Raw genomic sequence first — 22,708 nt, 5'->3', positions numbered from 1 at the left:
GCCTTCTGTCTTTGTCTGTCTCTTCGTTTTGACTATTTTTAGTTTGCAGTCAGCATTATGACTGTGAACTCAAGGAACACTTGGACAATAGGTACATAAATAATTATGGATAGGTCTCCAGAGCCTTAAACATTAGCAAAGAATTCAAGTTAAATACTGGCTGGTACTATTCTGTGGCTTGGAAATACAAACTGTACTTATACACATTGCTATAATTTTATTTCCCATGACCTGGACATTGGTGGTGGTGGAAGGGTCTGCACAGAAGCTTCAAGAATTTCAAGTTGATGTATTACTGAACACAATTCTGCAGAACAAACTGGTGCCATCTTCTATGTTTATCTGCTTATACTTCTCAGCAGTGGACTTTGAGCTGTCACAGAAAACATATTGCATATCCACAGACATGCCTAAGAGTAAAACGAAAGATTTTTACTGTTTTTCCAATTGATATTTAAAACGTGAGTTCAAAAAAATAGCTTGTAAGGATAAAAGCTAAGTGTGTACCAAAGGATATTGCATGGCTATTGCTTTGGGTTGTGATAAAAAAACAGTAACAGTAAAGAAAACTCATGTTAAATACTGAACATTTTCTAGTAACTTTTTTTTTTAATGTGTTTTTCAAAGAGGACTTTAAATTGCTGCCTTTTGAAAAAATCACTTGTTAGTAAAGTGGTGCAGAAAACTAAGGTTTTTATGCAGATATGTAATTTTTTTTTTAAATTGAAATTTATATTTATAAAAGTGCTGCCTACGCAGACATCGATGTTGGTAAGAATGTTGCAGAATTACCATGTAGATTTTCTCCATTTGTTTTATTTTCTTTTCACAGTCTGTGAGAATACTTTGGATCTTTGGAGAGCTGGGTCAGGACAGTGAGTAATGTAGAAGACTTTCACCTCCTGCAGGTCACCCCTGCAAATGCAAGGCTAGGAAGAAATAGTAAAATTAGGACTCCACTGGAATACAAATAAATCTATCCCTGAAACTCTACAAAGAGAATAATGAGGACAAGTTAGGCAGAGCACTGGTCTGAATGACAGCCTTGGTGATCAGGGAGGTTCTTTGTTTATGTCTGAGGCACTTAGTTCTCTACACAGAGAAGGCCAGCATCAAGTGTGAATCAATCAACTCTTCTCCTACTAGGAATGACTGAAACATTCTACTCAAACTTCCCATTTCAAGTTGTACCACTTAGTAAAACCAAGTGGTGTCTCTGGAACACGTCAAGAGGCAGAGTCAAATCTTTCTTGATGGAACAGAGTAATTCAAGGTCTCATTTTGAGAGGGCAACAAGACCTCAGGTCTTGTATAGGTTTAAAAAAGGAGGAATTTTAATTTACTTATCCTGCCCTTGAACAGTGAACTAGCCTCCAGGTGACAAGTCAGTCTACAAACTTGTGGTAAGTTCACAGCCACGAAAGGGGGCAGCTCTCCTTTTGCTGCTGCACCCTCTGCCTGATAGACCATGCAGGGAGCCATTTTAGATTACTGAAATGGTAGAAAACTATCTCAGAAGAAAGGAAAAAAAAAGCAGACACGTAGAAGATGGCATCCTGCCATTCTAGTGAGCTGAACTGGCTCCAGGGAGACTCTAAGCAGCCTCAGAACAGGTGTAGAGAGAGAGCAGGAATACTCCTCTTTATGCCTCTGTGCCATTAAACCAGTACATCTGCTTCTGAAATGGAACCCAGGAGAATCTTTCCCTGATTCTGGGATCTCTGTGCAACAACTGAGGTGTGCTGGGCCTGAAGGAACACGCAGGAGAGCAGAACAAAACTCTAAATGCAAGTGTGAGTCTCAACCATGCTTTTTTAGAGCATGTGTGCGGTGACTCCTGGTCTACTGGTACTGCCTGTGTGTCTTGTATTTCCTAATCTGCAAATAACTGCCTGGGAGATGAGTATGCTACCCAGAAGACTTCTGACTGCTACACGAGTGACAGAAGGCCAAGCCAACCATCTTTCTCAGCTAAAGTAAATCTTCCATTTCACTCTAGCTTTCAACCTCAGCCCTGCACCTTTTCTTTCTTCCCATTCTCCTTCCATCCCAGTTGGCTCCTTCTTTTATTCCAGTTCAGCTCTTATCCCCACTGCAAGGGAATGCATCAGGCTGCACCTATAGAAGCAACCATTATAGGTCCCTTCCAACTCAAAATATTCTCTGATTCTGTGAATCCACACTGTAGCAGGTGTCCTGAGGAGCTGGTACTTTATTCTAGTAATGACAATGAGGAGTGGTGATTGATTCTGCAGCGGTGACAGACACGTATCTGGACAAGGTAAGAGAACAAAGCCTGTGAAGTCAAACTGAATATATTTTTTGAGAATTTATTCCAGCACTTTATAGAAAACTGAGGTAACCCTAACAAAGGCAAAACTCAAGTCAGTATTACAGAAAGAATAAGAAAAATCACCAGTGAATTTATATGTGAAAGTACAACCATACTATTCATTTTTTTAAATTCTTCAAATTTGTACAAGTTTCAGGAAGACAGATTGGCTTAGATTGTTGGCAATTCACAGCTACTTTGAAAGCACAAATGAAACTGTTACTGTACTGTAATGCAGCGTGACATTAGTATGAAAGAGTCAAGACCCTCCCTCTGCCTCTGATCTCATTTGAAGCATGACAACATCAGACTGGCATTACTAATACACAGGTCCCCAGTGTACACTGGGTCTCACTTCTGCATGCTCTGAGCTTCCCATACCCTTTTCACTACAGATCTGTAGATGTCAAGGACTCCTAGCCTTGAGCATGCACCACTATGTATGTATGAGCAAAACACATTTATAAAAGACGTTTTTAAATTAAATGTGCTTTCTCTTGGACCTTCTACAGTCTGGAAAAGATCTGCAGTTGGATCTCAGGAAAACTATTTCAGCTTCAGACAAAAACATTTGGAATGTCAAGGGATTAATGGAAGTCCTGAGAACAACTTTATGAACATTACTGCTAGAACTCAGTAAAATCCATTAATGTTTCCCATAACATTGAATCTAAACATGCATCAGCATGAACCATGAATGATAATTCCAAGTTGCAATATGTCCTAACAATTCCAGATATAATAGAAACAAATGGCTGTGGTCATTCACAACAGAACATTGCACAATGTCGAACAGAGTGCCTCTTTTTATAAGGAGATTCCAGATGGATGATGAGACAAAAACAGATATATTTATTTGAACGAATTTATAAGCAATGTTAAAGCTGCTATTTAATAAAATAAAAACCTGATTACTAAGTAAGAAAATTATTTTGGAAATGCTTTCTTTTCTCAAAATGTAGAAATTCTCCACTGACAATCTTATAAAACACATACATGCTGCAAAAATGAAACATACAGAGGAGCAATGAAGAATTACCTCAGCTTTCACCACCACTTCACTTGATTGAAACTGTTCTTGTGTTCCATTAAGCATAATAATATATTTGGAAAATGTAAATAACCTAATTACATTTTTTTGCTTCAAGCTTCCAGGCACCAGTCATATATCGCAGTCGTATAAAAAGAAGATCCCTGCCCATCTGCAGCCAGCTCCAAAAGGGAACTAACTTAGAACCTGTGATTAATGAAGAAGAAAATCAGAATGACATTGTTAGGAAAAAAATGAGCACTGGCAAGACTCACATTTAAGCAGTCACAAACCCCTGCATTCTAAGCATACTCAGCCCCACAACCTAGATCTTAACATTAATAAAAAATATGTATTTTGAAAGCAATTGCTTTATAGTATTACATTATGCCATAGGTGAGACACTCTAGTTTGCAAGCAGCACAGTAATTCCATGTATGTGACAAGATGTGCACTGCTCCCCATGACAAGGCTTTGTTCAAGTAAATAGGAACCTGAGCACCAATAGCTAAGCAAGTAATTTATCTAGCAACTTTGGAGAAGAGGATCACCAGCTCGTCTTACAACAATAATATGAAGGTAACTATCTTGAGGCAAGGCAAGGAACCCACACTACAAAACCAAGCCTTCCACCATCTCTGTTAATATTTGTGTTGGGTGCAATGTACACATGGAACTGCACTGAAAGGAAACATTCCTAGTGAAGTTGGCTCAGGACATTCTCTACTTGCACCATTCATCATGACTATAGTTCATTATAATTTCTGTTGTCCAGGGGTTGTGCTGAAGAGATCTAAAAAAAGATAAAAACCTGAAAAGGGCAAAAAAATAGAGGAACCACATTTGATGGGGGGGAAGTGAGCCAAAGCAAGTAGAACCTCTTAAGCTGGTTCTGCACTGAAGAAATATGCATAGAGCTATATTTCCCAGTAACTTAGTGGCAGAGACCTCCCTACAGGTCTGAAACAATATCACATCTTAAGAAGACATGGTAGTCTAGAGGAAGCCTTAGTAGCTGAGAATTTTGGAAAGCAAGATACAGTGAAATGGAATTTAATCAGTAAGCGATGATGGTCAGACTCCCTGCACAGTGTTTTAAAATTGCACTGATTTATTGACACATTACAGCAAGAAGACATGCCAAAACAGTGTTTTGTCCTAGAATTGTAATTTCTTACTTTTGTCTCCAGTGGGACTGCAGTTTCTCTGCCATGTTACCCCTTCACATACACTTTCTGTACCAAGCCATAGCAATAGGCTGGCAAGGACACGAAATTCAGTATGGAAAGAAGACTGTGTGCTATCAAAATCAGGTAAATAGGGCAATAACCTTGGATCTATTATTCTGGATTGACACGTCAGGAATCTTGTAAGAACATGAACTATCTCCCCACCTTCTATTTCAGTCCAGTTGACAGCCACTTCTGCTATAGGTATTTTCAAGCGCTGGGCTATATAAAGAAGTTCCACATCAAATGCCCTGAAGAAGAACAGGAAATACCAAATATAATCACACATACTCCCAGATGAAAGACAGTGGAAATGTTAATTAAATGACTGTTCAGTTATGCAGTTGATACCAATGCTCCATGGGTCAGATACACATGGATGGGAAATTAATTTTCTTGACTAAACATCTCACAACATAGCCAAAATACAGACAACAATAACAATACTTCACTGTGTTCTGTATTTGAAGGTACAGATCAATCTGTGTTCAGCCCACTTCTTGCTTTTCCTTCTGTCACAATCAAAATTTAAACATTTTTGAAGACCATGAAGACCAAGCAGTCAAATGCACAGTGTCACTCCACATCTCTAGTAGTTTCATCAAAGAGGACATCTACCTGCTGTGGCTTTATGCTGATCTGATGGGTGCTCCTTTTATTTTCTCAGTCAAGGAACTCAAGGCAGCAGCACAGAAGTGAGAAATTATTTATGTTACCATGCACAACCGAATTCAAACAACAGTTTAGTGACCACTTAATGCACAATACAAAAACCCTCTTGAGAGAGACGTGGGTTTTTTTGGCTCAATTTTTTGCAGGTTGTATGGCAAAATTAATGGGGGCAGTGATCCTGCTGTGTCAGGTGCTCCTTCCTATTCACTTTGTCCAGAATGCACCTTAATCCTCTCAGTCACCTCAATCCTCTGCACAGAGAATTGTCTGTGTTTCATTCCTGTAAATGCAGTCTCAAGTAGGCCTTCTGGCTCTGAAACACCAGACTTTTGATAAGCAACAAGTAATTTGGCAGCTTTTAATGCCTGTTTAGAAATCAGCATATGAAACTGCCAGTAGCTACTACTGACAGGGTAGAACACAAATCACAATGAAGAAGATTTTGATAATTTGCCTTAAAGTCTCGTTCCTGAATCAAAGACAGTTTTCTTTCAAAGTGAAAGAAAATATTTTGCCACTGGAGGAAATGTATGCAATAAAAAACCCCCAAAATTATTCATTCGTGCTTAAAGAGTTGCTTGAATTCACATCTTTGGTAATTCCATTTAACACTAGAGAAAAGATGGAAAGGGACAAAGTGATCAAGAGCAGGCAGAAGACACACTTTAGCAGGTTGTTTGCCAAGTTCAGATGTTACTTCCTTCTACTCCAAGCCACCTTCTCCTTTTAAGAGGTGCATTTCTGTAAAACTATTAATAAATGCAACAACAGCAGCAGTCCACTCTGAAATGTGCACGTAGGTCTGACACACACAGGTAGGTTCCCCCTGAAGTGCAGACCACAGCAGGCTGCCTTGCTGGTGGAATCACAGGCACAGACCTGGACTCATGCTCTCTGTGTACAGGACAGGAGAGCCACTGATTCCACATGGGACAGCACTAAATCAAGCAAAGGCAGCACAGACAGATGTTGTCTACAGAGGCTACAGCTATTGTGTATAGGGAATTTAGAGCTCCTTTGCAAATCTGATTTTGATTAGGACACAGGCCTTCTCACTGTCACCAAAAAAGTTAGAAGAATAAATTATTTTTTTACCGCAGTGAACTAAATCTCCTCCAAGCCGCCCTGTCATTTCACTGCTGTCTTTACATGAGGGTTGAATATTATTTTATTAATCACTCCATCGTCTCTTCTACTGAAGAGGTAGTATTTAATTTTTTGCTGACATTTTACATTTGTAAGCCAAAAACCCAATGTATTCACCTTTGAATGTTTATGAATCATGTGTATTAAGACTAAATCTAATTTTGTAATACTTACTTAAATGACTAAAAATCTTAAGAGACGCAGAATAATTGTCTGATGAATTAGACTGCATGAGCTGCTCTAAAAGTATTACATAAACTATTAGCCTAGTGAACTAATAGTTATTAGCAGTAATTCCTGTGGACAACTGATTACTGGAATGTCAGCACATACATCACAGAACAACAACATTAAATAGTTCTGTGAACTACAGGGCTCAAAGTCAGAGATTAAAAGCACAGGAATTAATCAAGTTGAACACTAACATTGTTACATGTTGTTGCCATTTGGGTCACAGTGAACATATCCTGAAATTAACAAAAACACAACCTATTCAAAGCTGAAAGAAGAATGACTTCAGTAGAATACCACTGGGTTATCGTTTTTCATCCCTTTTCCCCGCCACCTTTCAGTATGCCCGAATGGTTAGTCAGGGAATACAGAGTGCAGCATGCTCAATGCACTGACAGCAGTACAGGCACACTGCAGACCACCAGATCCACATGCTACAGGAGAACCATACAGAAGCTTCCACAGCCAGCATTAAACTTGGGTGTGTTAAATAGAGCCTACACTAGAAGAGATCAGAGCCACACCCGTGGATGAGCTGTGAGTGCAATTCATGGGCCATTTGTGAGCAGTTAACCCGTGACAGAACCGCTCCCAGAAACAGCAAGATATTATTCACACCATGTACTTCATTCTGCTGCCTCTTGGGAGGGGGACACACAGATTCCAATATAAGTATACAGAGTTAGCCAAAAATCTGTGGTGTGAACCATTTCCCCATCTATTTCTAACAGTAGCTCCATGACTTGCTAATTACCAGATACAGGTATTGTAAAGAAAAAATTCTCTATGTGGTTGTGTTTGGGTTAATTGTGTTACAATTTAAGACAATGCTGGCTAAAATTCATCTGAAAACCAAGCTGGTAGGTGTTTAATTGAATTCAATCTTTTAAAACCGAATCCTTAAGACGCTAGAGCTTATAAAATATCTATCCTTAAAAATTATTCTGTATTTTAAATTGCACTAGGACTCTTTCTTTTTCTGGTCCAGTTTTATGTGTTTCAAAAAACAAAATCAGACCTTCAGCTATAATGTTCTAACTGGAATTTACGAGTTTTGTACATCCAAGATATGTTTTTTCCAAGAAACTCTTAAAGGCAGAGAAAACAACAAATGGTCAAAGAGGTCTAACCATGAAACAAGATGCCAAGTGGGCTAGACTGCCAGAACTGCCCTAGCTGAACTTGGGCTTTTGAAAGTCCACACCTCCGCCAAGAGCAGGACTTTTTAAAAGACAAAACAGACAGAGGTAAAACAGCAAAAATATTTTTGCGTTGACTAGACACTCAGAAACAATTCTACTTGCCATGCACAAAACCAGGAAAAAACCAATTAATTCCACTGCTTGTGTTGGTCTACAATGGCACAAAAGCGGGAAAAAAATCACTGCAGCAATATGAATGCTTATTTTTCTGTAACTTTTATATAGCAACTCATATTTAGAGATTAGTGACAAACTGGAGAACCATTTTTTTTACCAGTTTCTTTCCCAGTTTTAAATGTGAAACAAGTGCACAAGGCACAAGTTCAGTGCACAAGGCAATTTTATAGACAAAAGTAATAGCAACAATTTGATCTCTTCATTGATCTGCTGACTTGTACAATGCCATCATAAATTGCCACTTCACAAAAATACGTCCACCAAACCAGGATTAGAACTACATTTTGAATTTCCCCTCCTTTTATCATAAAGGTAGGACTGCAATTGCTATGTCTAGTTCTCCCAAGGATAGACATTTTCTGGCTGGAAGAAAATGCATCTTTTTTTTTTTGTCGTCAGAAGAAATCAATGACCAAATTTAGGATAGGAAAACTCAGCCAGCGAGACCATTTAATTTTCCAGTATTTCTCCTGTGCATTAAAATTTAACATGAACAGTTACATCCTTTAGGACAAGACCACAGATGCAGAACTAGATCTTCTTTTATAGCCTGAAGTGACTAATTTCAACTGTCTCTGTTATGTTTTTATAATATCTCTTTTAATTTTCTTTTAAGTTTTAAATTAAAAAATCTGCTCCATCCATTTCTGAAAAACAGATTAGCTGTGTAATCAAATTCAGAATCTAAAACAGAAAGCATATGCTCTCTGTTCAAAAGGTTGCTTTCATTTCAAACTAATGTCAAAACTTTGCTATTTAGAAAGTAAATTTCAAGAATGCTTCGTTTATATTCATATATACACAGCCAAAGGATAGTTAAACAAAAAAGACAATGAGAACACTCACCAAAAAAAAGCCAGTTTAGGATGTAACTATTGAATGTATAAACAGCTTGTAGTATCTATTAATTTTCAAATGCCTTCTAAAATTTAGGGTTAGATTAAAAAATATTCTAGGAAATATCTTGGTCTCTCTTTAAGAAGCGTTACATGATCCTTATTGCCATAATAATAAAACCGCATTTTTCCTTGTATGCTTCGGTTTCAAGATTTCTTAAATGTAAGCATCTATAAATCATATTCAGTGCAGCAAGAAGAAAAATTCTGGTCTGTTTTCTAGTATTTTTAATATTAAAGAGGTGATATTCACATCAATGTGCACTGGAATGGAAAAAGCATGGGAAAAGTATTAAGAAGTGAGGGTCTAAGCAGGCGGGAATTATTAGATAGCTGATTTTATAGTACTTTTGTATTAACTTGATGACTGAACATGTTATGCATCAATTTTACTCTAAGTGTTTTTTATAAGCATTTCACCTAGCACTGTAGTACCCCCACAAATCCAAGCCTGACTAAGCTTGAGCAGACAGCATAGACCATTTGGTTTGTGCAGAAGCCTGGTGTTCATTCCCTTCAGCACCTCACCTCACGTTCCAGCACAGCAGCTGGGGAGCCCTTGGCAGGCTCAGGGACCAGGGTGCTTAACTCAGATGGCTTTTATCCTTTTAAATCCAACATCCTCCTCCATTATTCCCTGAACATCTGAGCACTGACCACACAGAACTGAACACCCCTTCAAGTACCTAACAGACCTGCACCCCACTTGTGGGATTTTAAGAGTCAATGAGAATCAAATGTCCAATTCCTTGGATGTCAAGTAGCCCCAGTGAAGTGACATAGAAGCAGAAATAAATCCAGATTTCAGAGTCTGTTATCCAGTACCAAGAGAGTGGTTCCTCTGCTACCCCTTGCTGACGGTTTCTGTATGAACAAGTTGCTTTGTGAGCCAACTGGAGCCACATTGTTCCAGGTCAGCAGAAGTACAATTCCAACTACTATTTCTTATTCTTCTGTCTCCATATTCATGATATGTACAGAACCTCTATGGCACAATGTCTAATCAGTTTGTATTTTCCTTTTTACACATGTTATGCAATAGAAAGACATCAGATTTGCTAAAAAGAAGTTTCCAGCATTGAGCTATGTCAGATTCTTACACAATTACATACAAAGAAATCTACTGCTGTGGGATGAATGTCTGATGTCCCTATATAATTTCCATAGCAATTATCCTAACTGTTTGTACAACATTGACATTTCACTTAGGACTATCATTTCCCTGAATATATGCACTCTCCCCACATACTTATACCTCCCCATCTCCCAGTTTATTTCCAGATATTTTTAATATTAACTGGGAAAGGAACAATACTTGATTTGTGCACTGACATGCTATCTTCCAGTTACAGAGGCTAAATGACTAGCTGTGGAGCAGAAAAGTAACTTTTGAGACCTTTGAGGTTTTTTTCTTCAGCGGTGGCAATAATCTGAGTTTCGCTCCTCTAAGAGGGTTTAATTTTCCACACACCTTGCCAAAGCTTTTGATCTTGAAATCTCTACTGTTCTGTCAGATTTGGTTTAAATTAGCCAATAAATATAAAAAAGAAGGCAGGTAAACACAAAGAGTGTTGATTGAGAGATGAGCATGAAACCAGAAAATACATTGCCAGTTTGTACAGAAGTAAACCAAATTTTAAAAGATCCAAAAAAATCTATAGCTGTTTTAGGCAATTTCTGACTTATAATTATCTGAAGAGCTTATTTCTTGGAAGAACTTGAGTTGCTCTTTTCTTGACACACAAAACAAGCATTCTTCATCACTAACTAGCACATTTCAGATAAATAATAAAACATACAAGGGATTAGTTTATGGATTACTGTAGATAAAAGAGCAAGAATAGAAGGCTCATCTTCTAGTGGCACACACAAGGCTCAATGAACTAAGACATGAAGATATCTGCCTGTATGTTCCACACCAACGACCTAATTACTATAAAATGTTAGCAATATTCCTTTTTCATTGCTTCTATTCCTGGATAACAGAGTACAGCACAATTTTTTTTACTCTTTCATTCTTTTGGTGCTAGATAGTTGAAGTGGCAGAAGAAAGCTTGTTTTTACCTAGAAAACACTTCATATAACCAATAAATAGTATTACAAAAAAATCCTTAATTTTAAAAATGAATAAAATTTAAGATTGAATTTTTACAGCTGAAACTGATTATCCTCATTTATTTCTTTCAGTTTTCTTCTTGAAATGTTTAATTTATAAAATGAAGTTAAATGAGACAATTTTGAGATGTGCACTTCTGGGCCTCGCATATGAGTTTAACCATTTATTACTAGTACTTAGAAAAATCCTGTATGTGAAATTTACAGAGCTTTATAGATCAAGACTGGGTTTGGAGGTAGCAGCACAAATCCTACTTCTGGCTCAGGCACAGTCTCCTTTAGTGCAATAAACAACCCACTCAGGTGGGAAAGGGATTTTCTGACTGTTGACTGCTCAGTTCAATGCAACAATAGCTCTCTGTTCCACACGAGATCTGTGTGCCCAAACACCACCTTTGCAACTGCAGTCTGGAGGGGCAGTACAGCTGTCAGAGCTCAGCCTGAAACTATACACATTGGAATTGGCTAGGACTGTAGGATTGCACACAGTCCTGTTTGTGTTCAGCAACACTGTTCAGCAGTTCTGCTCCCTGTCAAGCAAACAGAAGCCCATGAGAGATTTTCTTGAATGAAGACAATAGTTTGAAGAAGTTTGATTACACCTAATTAAACTATCCTTCTTAGCAAGGCTTGTGGCATAGAAAATCTACAGAAATTATGGTATTTGTGTGAAAATAGTGCTTCAGTCCCATAATAGCTGTCATGGCTGTATAACTCACATATGGGAACTGTTGTAGCTAAATTATAACTAAAGAAGCTCTAAAGTAATTAAAAAAACACACATAATTTTCAGTTTTCTGAAATTAAAGATATCTGTCAATGTTCCTCACATTTAATACTTTAGCAAGAAAATAGTAAAGAATAAGCATTTGCTTTCACTTTACAGCCCTGAGCAATTACAAACACATCAGATATTGATTTTACATAAAATGCTTTGGATAGGCATTGCTGAATTCTAATGTATAAAAAATAACACTGATAGGAGATTTGAATATGATTAATAACTCTTAACTTTCCTAATCATAATAACAGCTACTGTCTATTTCTTACTCTGCTTGCATGGCTTATATCTGTAAAAGGAGAGAGGACTCTCAGAAATTGGGAGTGAATTACAGCACCATGAAAAACTGTTTGAAATTTCTTCTGGAGAAAGAAGAGTTATTGGGATTTTCAGTTGTTTGAGGCGTTTTTGCCTCTTCTTCCCTTCTCCTCTTTCCTAACCAATTACCATTTCCTATGACAAGGCAAACCCAAAGTTTTTATCCTACCTAGGGTTACAAACATCTTCTGAGAAAAGAGAAATTAAATAAAGAATAAAATTAAATACCCAACTAGTTTGCTACAACGTATCTTAATAAGAACATAGAATTTCTAGCAATTACCAGGATACTTTAACATAACACGAAATCAAAGCTGCCATGCAGGCAATACTATAATTGGCTGCGATGCATTACACAGACATCACATGCTTCATTGTAGCTGCAACACTAAAATTACTTTTTCAAACCCATGTTCAATTATAAAAAAAGACCACCAGCAAAAAAGGAACAATTTACCAGCGTTCTATGTGAAGATTTGAGAAAGTCTGCAAGGCAGCTTGTCTGGTAAGAAGTTTAAATCCACACTGTGTGTCCCGGATCTCTTTGACACAGAGAAACCACACCAGGAAGTGGAACCCATACATCAGGAGAGTTCGAAAGTAAGAACGCTGTGGACAAAAGGCAAGAAGTTATCTGGCTTTATTTGAGTGATGAGTGAATTGCTTGAAGAGAGCTGTCTTACAGGACAGTAATCCTGTTTCATTATAGCTTTCAAAGTTTGTAAACTGGTTGTATTTTGCACTGGAATGAAAACAGAACTTAAAAATTGTTACAGTACAAACAAAATATTGGCTGAAAGAGAAATATTTTGATCTAGGGAAAGACTTGCCAGTCATGTGTATAGTCTAGGATAGGAGAAATCCAAATTCCTTTTTCTCCTCTCCCCAGTTCAGAGCAGTTTTTCACTCTGGATTATGCCTTATTAAGTAAAGGAGGAACCTGCACCTGAATTTCAAATAATTAGTGGAACAGCCATAGTATCTTCTGAATGATTCTTTGGAAGTATATAATGGACTAAGTGAAAACCAGGTCTAAAGTAAAGACTGCTGTGCAAGATACTTTCTTTTATATTTCCAGCAATGTTACAGTCATCTCTTTTGTTCTTTTGTTTTCACAGATATATTTTATATTCCTGATATTTGTACCCAGCCTATTAATTGGTTACACTTGTGCTCCTGACATAATAATCATACAGATAAGTTTGGCCATGAACTCCAGAGGCTGGAGTCTGGATTTGCAGAGGTCCCTCTTAGTCTTTTATTCAAGACAGTTCCTAAACAACTAGAACTGTGATCTAAAAATTGCTTCTGAGCTCACTGCTGTTCTCAAGCGAAATTTAAGTGATTGTATCTATGACTGCAAGCCATATACCATGTAAAATCATTAGGAGCCAATGATTCAAGTGTTAAGTGTCACTGGGTGATAAGAGATACCTCCAAAGCCAACAATTTAGAATCTCACTTGAAAAATAGAGAAGATGCTTGGCTTGTTATGTAATAGCCTTTGGCTTAAGAAAAACCAAATTCATAGCTTGTGTCTTATGAAAAGTGCTCCTGCCCCAGGTTAATGGTGGATCTGGTGTGGCTTCTTTGGCACTTTGGGCTCTGTGACCAAGAACACCAGGCTCCCACCAGGGCCAGAAGGGAAGTGCTAGGAGGCTGCATGAGTGTCACACAGTGAAACTGTGCATTTACTTCACAAAGAGGAGGTCTTGGGTTATACTTATCACTCCTAAGACTATTTATGCAAGTCATAGTATATATTCATTAAAGGACATGAACAATTCTGGAGGCAGACCAGAATTCTTGATGTATTGAGACTGAACATAAGGGTGAAATTCTGGTTTTAATAAATTCAACACAGCTGCTTATCACAGCTTCATTCTACTGTTTTAGACGCCAATAAGTCCAGAGAGAAACTCCAACATCTAAAAGACTGCTCTGCAACTTTTTTATACCTATTGCACTATACAATAGGCATAAAAGACTATAGTCTTGTCTCACTATAGTAAAGGTAGTCTTTCTATTCCAGTCTAGGGACAACTGGGTGATGAAATGAAATGGACTACACATTTCAAGCAAATCAGTACTACCTCACCAGTTTGTTATTCCTCTATTAAAATTCAGAAATATGGGAAGAAGCAGGAAGCAAAGGATGGACATGTCCTAACAACTATACTTTTGTATTAAAAGATGGAAGTCCTGTTCCAATTCCTCTCCCTAATGTAGCAAGACCTTAAAGAAAAATGAATACACTGAGAAAAGTCTGTCCATATCCAGTACTTGACCATACAATGAAACACTTTTTCTGGGCTCCACTTTATCAGCTACATAATCTCCCCATAGCAGTTCCTAGTTTCTGAAATGATGAAGGCTATTTTCTTGTTGAGTTGGTTTTTTTTGTTTTGGTTTCTTTTTCTTTTTGAGGATGAGGATGCTTTGAGGATCCATTGAGGATGCAAATATACGCACAGCAATATTTACAAGAACTCAGGAAGAGTGAACCACTCCAATACTATCTGATAAACCAGAAGAAAAAAGTACAGATCTACAAGAGGCTGAACATTGCCAGTGTAACTTCTTTTGAACTTCTGTAACTATTTCAGTAGTCGTGTATATATTTTAGAATAATTTCAAGTACTAAACATCGGTATAAACAAAGCTTACTCTTGAGAACATTCACCATGAAGAGCATGTCCAATGACGCTAAAAAATGAGCCCAGCAATGTGTCTGTTGCAATACAAGTTCCATGCCTGTGCTTTGTCAATTACTGTCTGCCAAGACATCAGAAAATCAGATGCAAGATAAAGCCATGTGCCTCTGCATCACTGTTTATTACACAAGAGTCACACGTAGAACAGTACTGTCTGTGTGTTCAAAACTCAAAAATTTTACTATGAGTAATAGAGAAGACTTAAAACCACTTTCCCATGAATAGAGGTACTCTTCAAACAGCTGGCTGCTAATTATCCCTAACTCATTTTCAACAGGTTTCAAGATCTGCAGGCCAAGTTCTGGCACTGGAAGGAAATCAATAATAATGAACTCATCAGCTGCCTTCCCTTCGAGCCCCACTACTGGTTACTGGCTACCAATTCTGTCAGGGTTTAGAAGCTCTGCTTGTGAAATACTCTCAGCTATAAAAATTAAATCCATAAATTGGAACACTAACTGAAATAATTTCAAAGTGCTTAAAATCTAGAACACATCCTTTCTATGTGATGGAGGATATCCTGCATGTATGACAAGCTTCTCCTTATTTTTAGCTTCCATTCTTTAAAAAATATTGATTATCTACTTGCAAAACCTGTAGAGCAGAAACAAATAATGGAAATATTTGGTTATTAGTACACAGCAGGAAATGGAAACAAACCTTTGCTATTGAGTCCTTCTCCAGATGAGCTCTAGAACCACAGGAAATAGCCATCCCTTCCTGTACAGGAATATAAATTAATGTTTCTTAAATAGTTATTATTTGAATTGGTGGAATCTTGTGTTGAGAACCATAAAATTAAAAAAAATAACAACTTCAAAGCAGTACACTTTTCAGCTTCCTGTAGGTGCACTTCTTCTACTGCTAGGTTTTGATGCTAAATCAGTCTTCTACAATTAAGAGACAATCTAAAGTTTATTACAATTTGCATAAGGTGCATGCAAATTGCCTCCATTTATTCAGGTCTTGTTTAGCTTTAAATTGTTTCCTTTATGCACATGGCAAATGTTAGCAGCACAGATAAGTATGCAGCATTCCTAGGAACAAAGTGTTACAATGTACATTTTCCTTAAATATTGCATGATGGAAGCAATAACAGAATGAAGCACTTGTTGCACTGATGTATCTTCAAACAAATAAAATGCCACTATGTCAACAAAAAATATAATCTCAAATTAAATCAACATGATCAAAACAAATTCTCACACTACTTCTCACATAAAATCTCTCAAATCTACTCTATTTGAGGTCAGTGCTGGAGAATCAGCAGCTGCTGCAGCCCTGGTAGGGAAGAGCATCAGGGTCACATGCTGCCCGCTGGGTCCTGCACTTGTGGCTCCTGCACTGACAGGCTGTGACCCCTGCCACAGGTACATCCCCCACAGCTCTGTCTGTAAGGCTGCACATTTCTTCTAACACTCTGGGAAAACAGCTACAAGTACCTCACCCATCTGCATTTAAGCAGAAAATAAACCTCAATTCTTTCAAGTCAAGCTCCCAAAAGAGAATGACTGTGCAGGGAGGTGTTCTTGTTCCACAGGTTCTTGAATTTTTGTTTACAATAAAAGTTCTTCCAAATACTGTCATTAAACTAAGGACCCTGAGAAAAGAAAACCTATATAAAAGATGGTAGAATTAAGATGCACCCTTAAAGGTATACAGGATGACATCAGATAAAATGAAAAAACAAAACAGCTCACAAAGAGGACTAAGTAGGCATCACATGGTATTTATACAGAACAGAACAACTTCAAACAATTTGCAGGAAGGATAAACAGCAAATAGAACATTCTGTACTGCCTTGGACTAGGCACAATGGATGCAAAGGAGGTAAGAACTCAGTGAAAGCTCCTTCTGACAGCCCATTCTTGAGGCTTCTAACCTTACACTTAGACCTTCAGACTTACACCTAGATCTTCAAATAGATCTCAAAAAGTTTGAAGAGAGCTATAAAAGTCTATCTTGTGTATTAAAGTATGCATGTGTATTGCAGAAAAAGCATGAGAATTTATACCCACAGGCCATGGCTGGAGATTCTTCAGACCTTCTTCTACTTTTTCAATATCTGCAAATTTTGTAGCTCCATCTGCGTCAGCCATAAGAATTGTTTTCCCCCGAGAACTAAAGACACCCTGCAATGAAAATAGTCAATACAAAAATCAACGGCTTTGTAATCAAGTATTTGTCATAAGCTAGGTGCACGACACTCCAAAAACCTATGTAGTAACGAGACAGTGATATCTCTCAGATTCCACACGGCAGGTGAGTCTTAATATTCTGCTACTAACAGTAATTTACCTATTTATATGGTAGTAACATCTAGAGAATTCACACTCTGAGGGACAGACAAGGCATGAACATGAAAGGCTAACAGTCCTTCTCAGGAAAACCTAAATCTAAAAGGCAACAAGTTGCTACAGTCAGCTCTAGAGGGGAGCATGAAGAAGCAGTGATTAGCAGTTGCCACTGCAGAGGATGGCTTTTCTTGGTGCACTGCAGAAAGGAGGATGCAGTGCGAGTTTTTCCTAACACCGTTTCATGAAAATTCAAGAGCTATTTCTCAAAACTAATTTAAGACTAAGTCTCAAGTCATAGTATCACTGCAAAACACTTATGATGCACAGGTTTCACAGCTTAATTTGCTATATGCTTGGTCAGAAATATTTCATAATTTTCGAAGGGGTCCAGACAGGAAAACAATTAGCAGTGCATGCAACAGAAGTACTGTTGCAACCAAGCATGTGTGCATCTGGAAAAGCCTGTCAAGGAAGTAGCTGTACACACATCCACTCTACATCATGCATTGTAAAAGTATATCACACAGAAAACTGTTCTCCTTCTCTTGGAATAACTTCAAATTTATATCTCTTACAACAGTTCCATATGTCCCAATATTATGTTCTCTCAATTTCTGACAGTTACTAATTTTTCATAAAAAATAAATTGACATACTAAAGACAGAGCTGAAAATACAGATAAAGACACATCACTGACAATCCATAGATGATACCACCCTTTTTCAGAAAAGCAAGGTGTCATACATCGTAGGAATACAATGCTCCTTCTAAATGTGTAACAGCTATTTCATATTTAGAACATGCTCATTTTATGATAATATCTATGTGAAAGCATGAATTGTGCTGTTTTGAGTATCGAATGTGGGTGATAGCAGTGGGCTTCAGTAAACAAACTGTGCTGGATGAGTTCTTGTTTATCAGCCATGTTAAAAACCACAGCCATGACCTGGACAGTGAAGTTTGCCAATTTGACTCTATTTTGTCTACAAAAGCTTAACTTTAATCTGTAACAGTTTTGGTTTTTTTTTTTTTTTTTTGTTGGCTTTTATAAATGCAAGTATATTTCTAAGTAGAACTAACATGAATATGAGATTCCAGCAGTTTTTTCCACTTTGAACTATTGTATTATAAAAAAGTCTGTTATTGATCTTTCTGGAAAGACAACACTGCTACCAAGATCTAAAACAGTCTTATTTTGAAAAATATTTTTGCTTTAATTTACAGAATATGTACTCAGTTTTCTCCTAATCATTTTGTTAATGCACTGAATTCAAAATGTCAATCAGCACAGCTCTATCTTCTGCATACTTGGGCACAGGTAGTTCAAACAGAGAAGGAGATGAAAGTATTAATTACCGTCCTGACTGCTCCCCCTTTCCCTCGATTTTTTTCCAAAGATATCACTCGCACTTTGTCACTTCCATATTTCTTGCAGTACTCCTTTGCAACCTGACAGATACACAAAAAGCCAGCATAAAACAAAACCAGGAAGCAAAGGAGAAGTGTACATTTGCTCACCCTTCAAAAGAAAATAAATTAATAGCACAGAGCTATAACCACTTCAGTCGGCACAAATAGATTGCCGGTGTTCACTGGAGTCTGTTTGGGGAAATAAAAAACAGTTCACAGTTAAAACAAGAGGACTGAAGAAATGAAGTAATGTTCAATAAGAACAGGATATTTCCCTAAGCAATCTCAACTCCCATCCTCCCACGTCTAAAAAACTCAATCCTAATTTAATTTATATCATACTACTACAGACCTTTTCAATTAACACAAATAGTTCATAAAAGAAATACAATTTTCTATGACAGCCACCTATTTCTCACTTGTCTTGCTGCCATTTGAGGTTTTGAAGAAAAATTCATATTGATCTAAAACCCCATTCACACTGCAAGGATCTGAACATTTTGGTACATGTGGGTGGGGAAGAGAAAGCTTGAGTTTTCTTCTAATTTTTTCTAAAGGTTGTCTTGAGTCCTTTTAAGTCCAGAGGCCTGCAGACATTGTATGTTCAGTTCAGAGAGATGGTAGAAAAAATGCACAGCAGTCAAAAACATATACCAGCAATCCTTAAAGCAATATGCACTTTAGTGTCTACCTCAAACATCTTCCAAGCAGCAGAAAAAAACCCCCACAAGCCACAAGCTGGCTAGCCTTCCTTGTCAGTGACATACATCAAAAGCAGAAGAAAACAGAACTATTTTGAAAATACTACTACTGGCACATGGATTTTTAAATTAACAATCACACAAAGGGTGCGGGAAAGAACTGTGTCACCTGTTCTGTCAATCACAGTATGAATGAGATATTTTAAAAGACTTTTTAGCTTCCTCAAATTTATATTCACATCATCACTATGCACATGTAGAGTACTTCAAGTGAAATTTCTTGAAGTTAGGATTAGAATTCTTAGAAACTCAGCTGCAGGAAAATGGCTGTCACAGTTGCCAATGAAGAAAACTAGAATCTGCAAAACAATAATATGTGTATTCATCTGCAGATGCACCATCCACGATGCAACAACAGAGGCAATTCAGAAATGTGAACTTCAACTGACAACCAAAATATAAATATAAACCACTGGTATATTCCACAAATATACAAAAATCCAAACAAAATTCATGCCTCTGATTGCTTGGGAAGACATTACTTTTTCTTACCTTTGCAGTTTGATCTTTACTACCATCATTAACCACTATCACTTCATAAGTGAATGAAGGATCTTGTTTCTTGAAAATAAAAGCAGAAATAATGCATTTTGTTTCAATTTCATGCAATTTGTTCAGTAGGCAGTAGGCCTTTCAAATGTCATTATTCTTTTCTCCCTAGAAGTCATTCATAGGTGCAAACAGATACTAATATGATGCACTAAATTTGTTAAGAAGACATAATTACAGAATTTTGCCATTTTTGATGCAGATACCATTACACTGGCTTGTCATGCTACCATCTAGAACTGAAAAATCAATTTAGCTGTGGAAGATGGAAGCTTAGAAAAACATCACTTTTAAGAAAGCCCAAACAAAACAAAATCCACAAACTTTCACAATGAGCTTCCTACCCAGAGAACAAATCCTAATGAAGAACAGATGCTTATGAAACTTGTTGGAACAAACCAGGACTTAGCTTAGAAAGTTAAATGCATGGTTAATCCTTAGCTCTGTCTTGGGCAGATTTCATGCATATCAAGATTATTTCATCCTACAGTAGCACATTAAATTTTTACTTAATTTAAAAATCCTTTCTGGCACTCAATCTAAAAATAACTGCTAAGATACAGAAGCATTATTTCTAAGTGGCCAAGTGCTACTGTTTTAATGTACACTAACATAACAAAGTGACTAGATCACTGACTTGTTATGCATAATACACAAAAAACCAATGAATTTTGAATGCAAAAAGAAAATACCTGTCTTTTTTCTAGATAATCCAAAGCTTCATCCATCATAAGTGGTACTAGAGAAAAGGTGGAGGAAGTCAGGTTAGCAGCTTATAACACCAAAAGCACCTGCACAAGCAAGCTGAAAACAGCCACAAAGCAAGGCTGAGCAAATCAACTCTTTCATACAACACTACTTTCAGTGACCAGGCTTAGCAGCTGCAACTCTAAGTGCTGCCCTTTCTGAATGCAGAAAGAACACTGAAGAAAATCACACACATGATAAAAAGACAGGACAAAAATATTTTTTCTGAGGAACCAACTTTTCTTTTTGAAGTATGCAATTCTCTACACAACATTAAAGGATAAAAACATTCTTTACGACTGAGCCTGTAAAACAGCACTGGTTTTATCTATTTAAGCAAGCTGTCAGCTTGTGCACTGCCACATCACTTTGGAGTTTGATTATTTCTATCACATCTAAATGCCTTCACTCAGTATCAGGTACTCCTATCTATGGCCAAACCAAACACAAACCAGTGAGATCATCACTTTTTCTGCTTGTCTGAAGCTGCTGTTGTCATTTTAAAGAGTGGGAAGCTCTCAAATAAATGAAAAAAGTATTTTACTACTTCTTGCCTTGCAGCATTTGAAGGGGCAATGAACAGCCATTCTTCTGGGGTTCATTAAAATTAAGAGGATTCTTACAAGTGCCCTATGCTATTTTTAGCAGTAGAAATCAAGTTACACTATGCCTTAATTTTGAAATCCAAAGTACTTGGACTGTTTTCTGGAAACTGTGCCCAAAATCTGATACATAATCTGGCCTGCCAGAATCTACTGCTAACCCAACTGACCTCTGCATTATTACAGTAACAACTGACAGATTTTCTTCTTTTCCTCAAAACTAGAAAAATCTTACACCGGTTTTCCTCATTGTATGAAGGCACAACGACAGAGAGTTCTCTTGTAGCAGGATCATGTAAATTTGGTGCAGATCCTTTCCTGCACTCAGCATCTTCGTGGGGCATTGTTTTGGCAGTCACATGAGCGATTACACAAATCTGTGATGAAGAAGAAATGAAAAAAGTTGTCAGGCATTCTGTTAGAAGCTTACCTATCTGTTAAATGCGCTACCAGGGGCAACCAAGTATATTTCAGTAACGAGATGGGTCACTGTTGTGGAATTTCACATAGGACCAAAACCCTCTCATGCTGTTTGGTTACTCCCACTGTGATCACTGTCAGCATGATTGGCTTGCTGCTGTTTTTAACTGCAAAGCACGCAGGTGCCTCCAAAGTCGTGGTCCAAGCTCCTTCCCCCTCCTTGAGCACAAAAGCAGGTGCCACCTCTGATCCCCACCAAGGCACTGAAATCAATGGTAAGGCTCACGACAGGCCAGCCATTTGTGCTTGCAAAACTAAGGCTCTGATTGCTTTATGCACGGCTAAAAAAAGCGGTAGAACTAGGGTTCTGGAGCACTTTTACTTGGTGGCATCACACAGAGAATCACTTAGGTTGAAAAAGAACTCTGAGATCACCGACGCCCCAACACCACCGTATCAATTAGACCACGGCACTGAGTGCCACGTCCAGTCTTTCCTTAAACACCTCCAGGACAGTGCCTCCGCCACCTGCCTGGGCAGGAAGCATACGTGGCACTGCGGACAGGCAGCAGAATTTCGCTTTCCAGGGGGTCGATCTTCTTAATCTCGCAGGGCGTTTCAGATAGGCAGACACACAGCCACTTCCCAAATGGTTGCCGCGAAGGCGTTACCAGGACATTTCCCAACACGTACTCTAAGGCTGAAATGCTCTGTCTTGGTGCCCTTTGCCAGGCACGGCACCCCACGCCTTGCCGAAACACGCTGCCCGCACAACCCCCCGCACAAGCGCAGCCCTGCCGGCTTCTGCCGCCCGGCCCGGGCCGGCCCTGCCGCCTGCGGGACAGCGGAACCCCCGGACAGGGCCGGGACCCCGGGCAGCGCCCCTGCCCCGCGCCGGGGGGCGGGCATCGGGCGGCCTCGCCCACCGCCCCCGCCACGGAGCCCCCCGGGCCCGCCATGCGCGGCTCTCACCAGGACGAGGAGGAAGGCGGCGAGGGCCGCCAGCGCCAGCGCGGCTGCGGGCAGGGACAGGGGCAGGGACGGGAGCGGCGGCAGCGCCATCGCCCGCGGCAGCCGCG

At 38.5% G+C, this 22,708-nt stretch overlaps 1 protein-coding gene across 1 annotated transcript; it reads right to left on the bottom strand.

Annotated features, from left to right (window-relative positions):
* Nucleotides 1–2,316: 2,316 nt before the first annotated feature.
* ALG5 (ALG5 dolichyl-phosphate beta-glucosyltransferase) lies at nt 2,317–22,704 on the bottom strand. Its single transcript, XM_058045751.1, has 10 exons — nt 22,602–22,704; nt 21,445–21,586; nt 20,553–20,599; nt 19,804–19,872; nt 18,497–18,589; nt 16,862–16,975; nt 15,504–15,563; nt 12,587–12,738; nt 4,757–4,842; nt 2,317–3,569 (listed from the first exon to the last, which is right to left on the bottom strand). The coding sequence occupies exons 1-10, from the start codon at nt 22,689–22,691 to the stop codon at nt 3,457–3,459; spliced, it is 966 nt and encodes a 321-aa protein (XP_057901734.1). The 5' UTR covers nt 22,692–22,704; the 3' UTR covers nt 2,317–3,456.
* Between the last annotated feature and the right edge of the window lie 4 nt (nt 22,705–22,708).

The sequence above is a fragment of the Melospiza georgiana genome, chromosome 2, assembly GCF_028018845.1.
Source record: "Melospiza georgiana isolate bMelGeo1 chromosome 2, bMelGeo1.pri, whole genome shotgun sequence".
Taxonomy (NCBI): Eukaryota; Metazoa; Chordata; class Aves; order Passeriformes; family Passerellidae; genus Melospiza; species Melospiza georgiana.
This window is presented reverse-complemented; position numbering and strand designations above follow the sequence as displayed.

Coding starts and splice junctions, on each gene's coding strand:
- ALG5 (XM_058045751.1), bottom strand. CDS start 22,691: ATGGCGCTGCCGCCGCTCCCGTCCCTGCCCCTGTCCCTGCCCGCAGCC. Junction 20,600..21,444: donor ATACAATGAGGAAAACCGGT/GTAAGATTTTTC, acceptor CCTTTTCTCTAG/TACCACTTATGATGGATGAA. Junction 12,739..15,503: donor AGAAGGACTCAATAGCAAAG/GTTTGTTTCCAT, acceptor TTTTGTCCACAG/CGTTCTTACTTTCGAACTCT.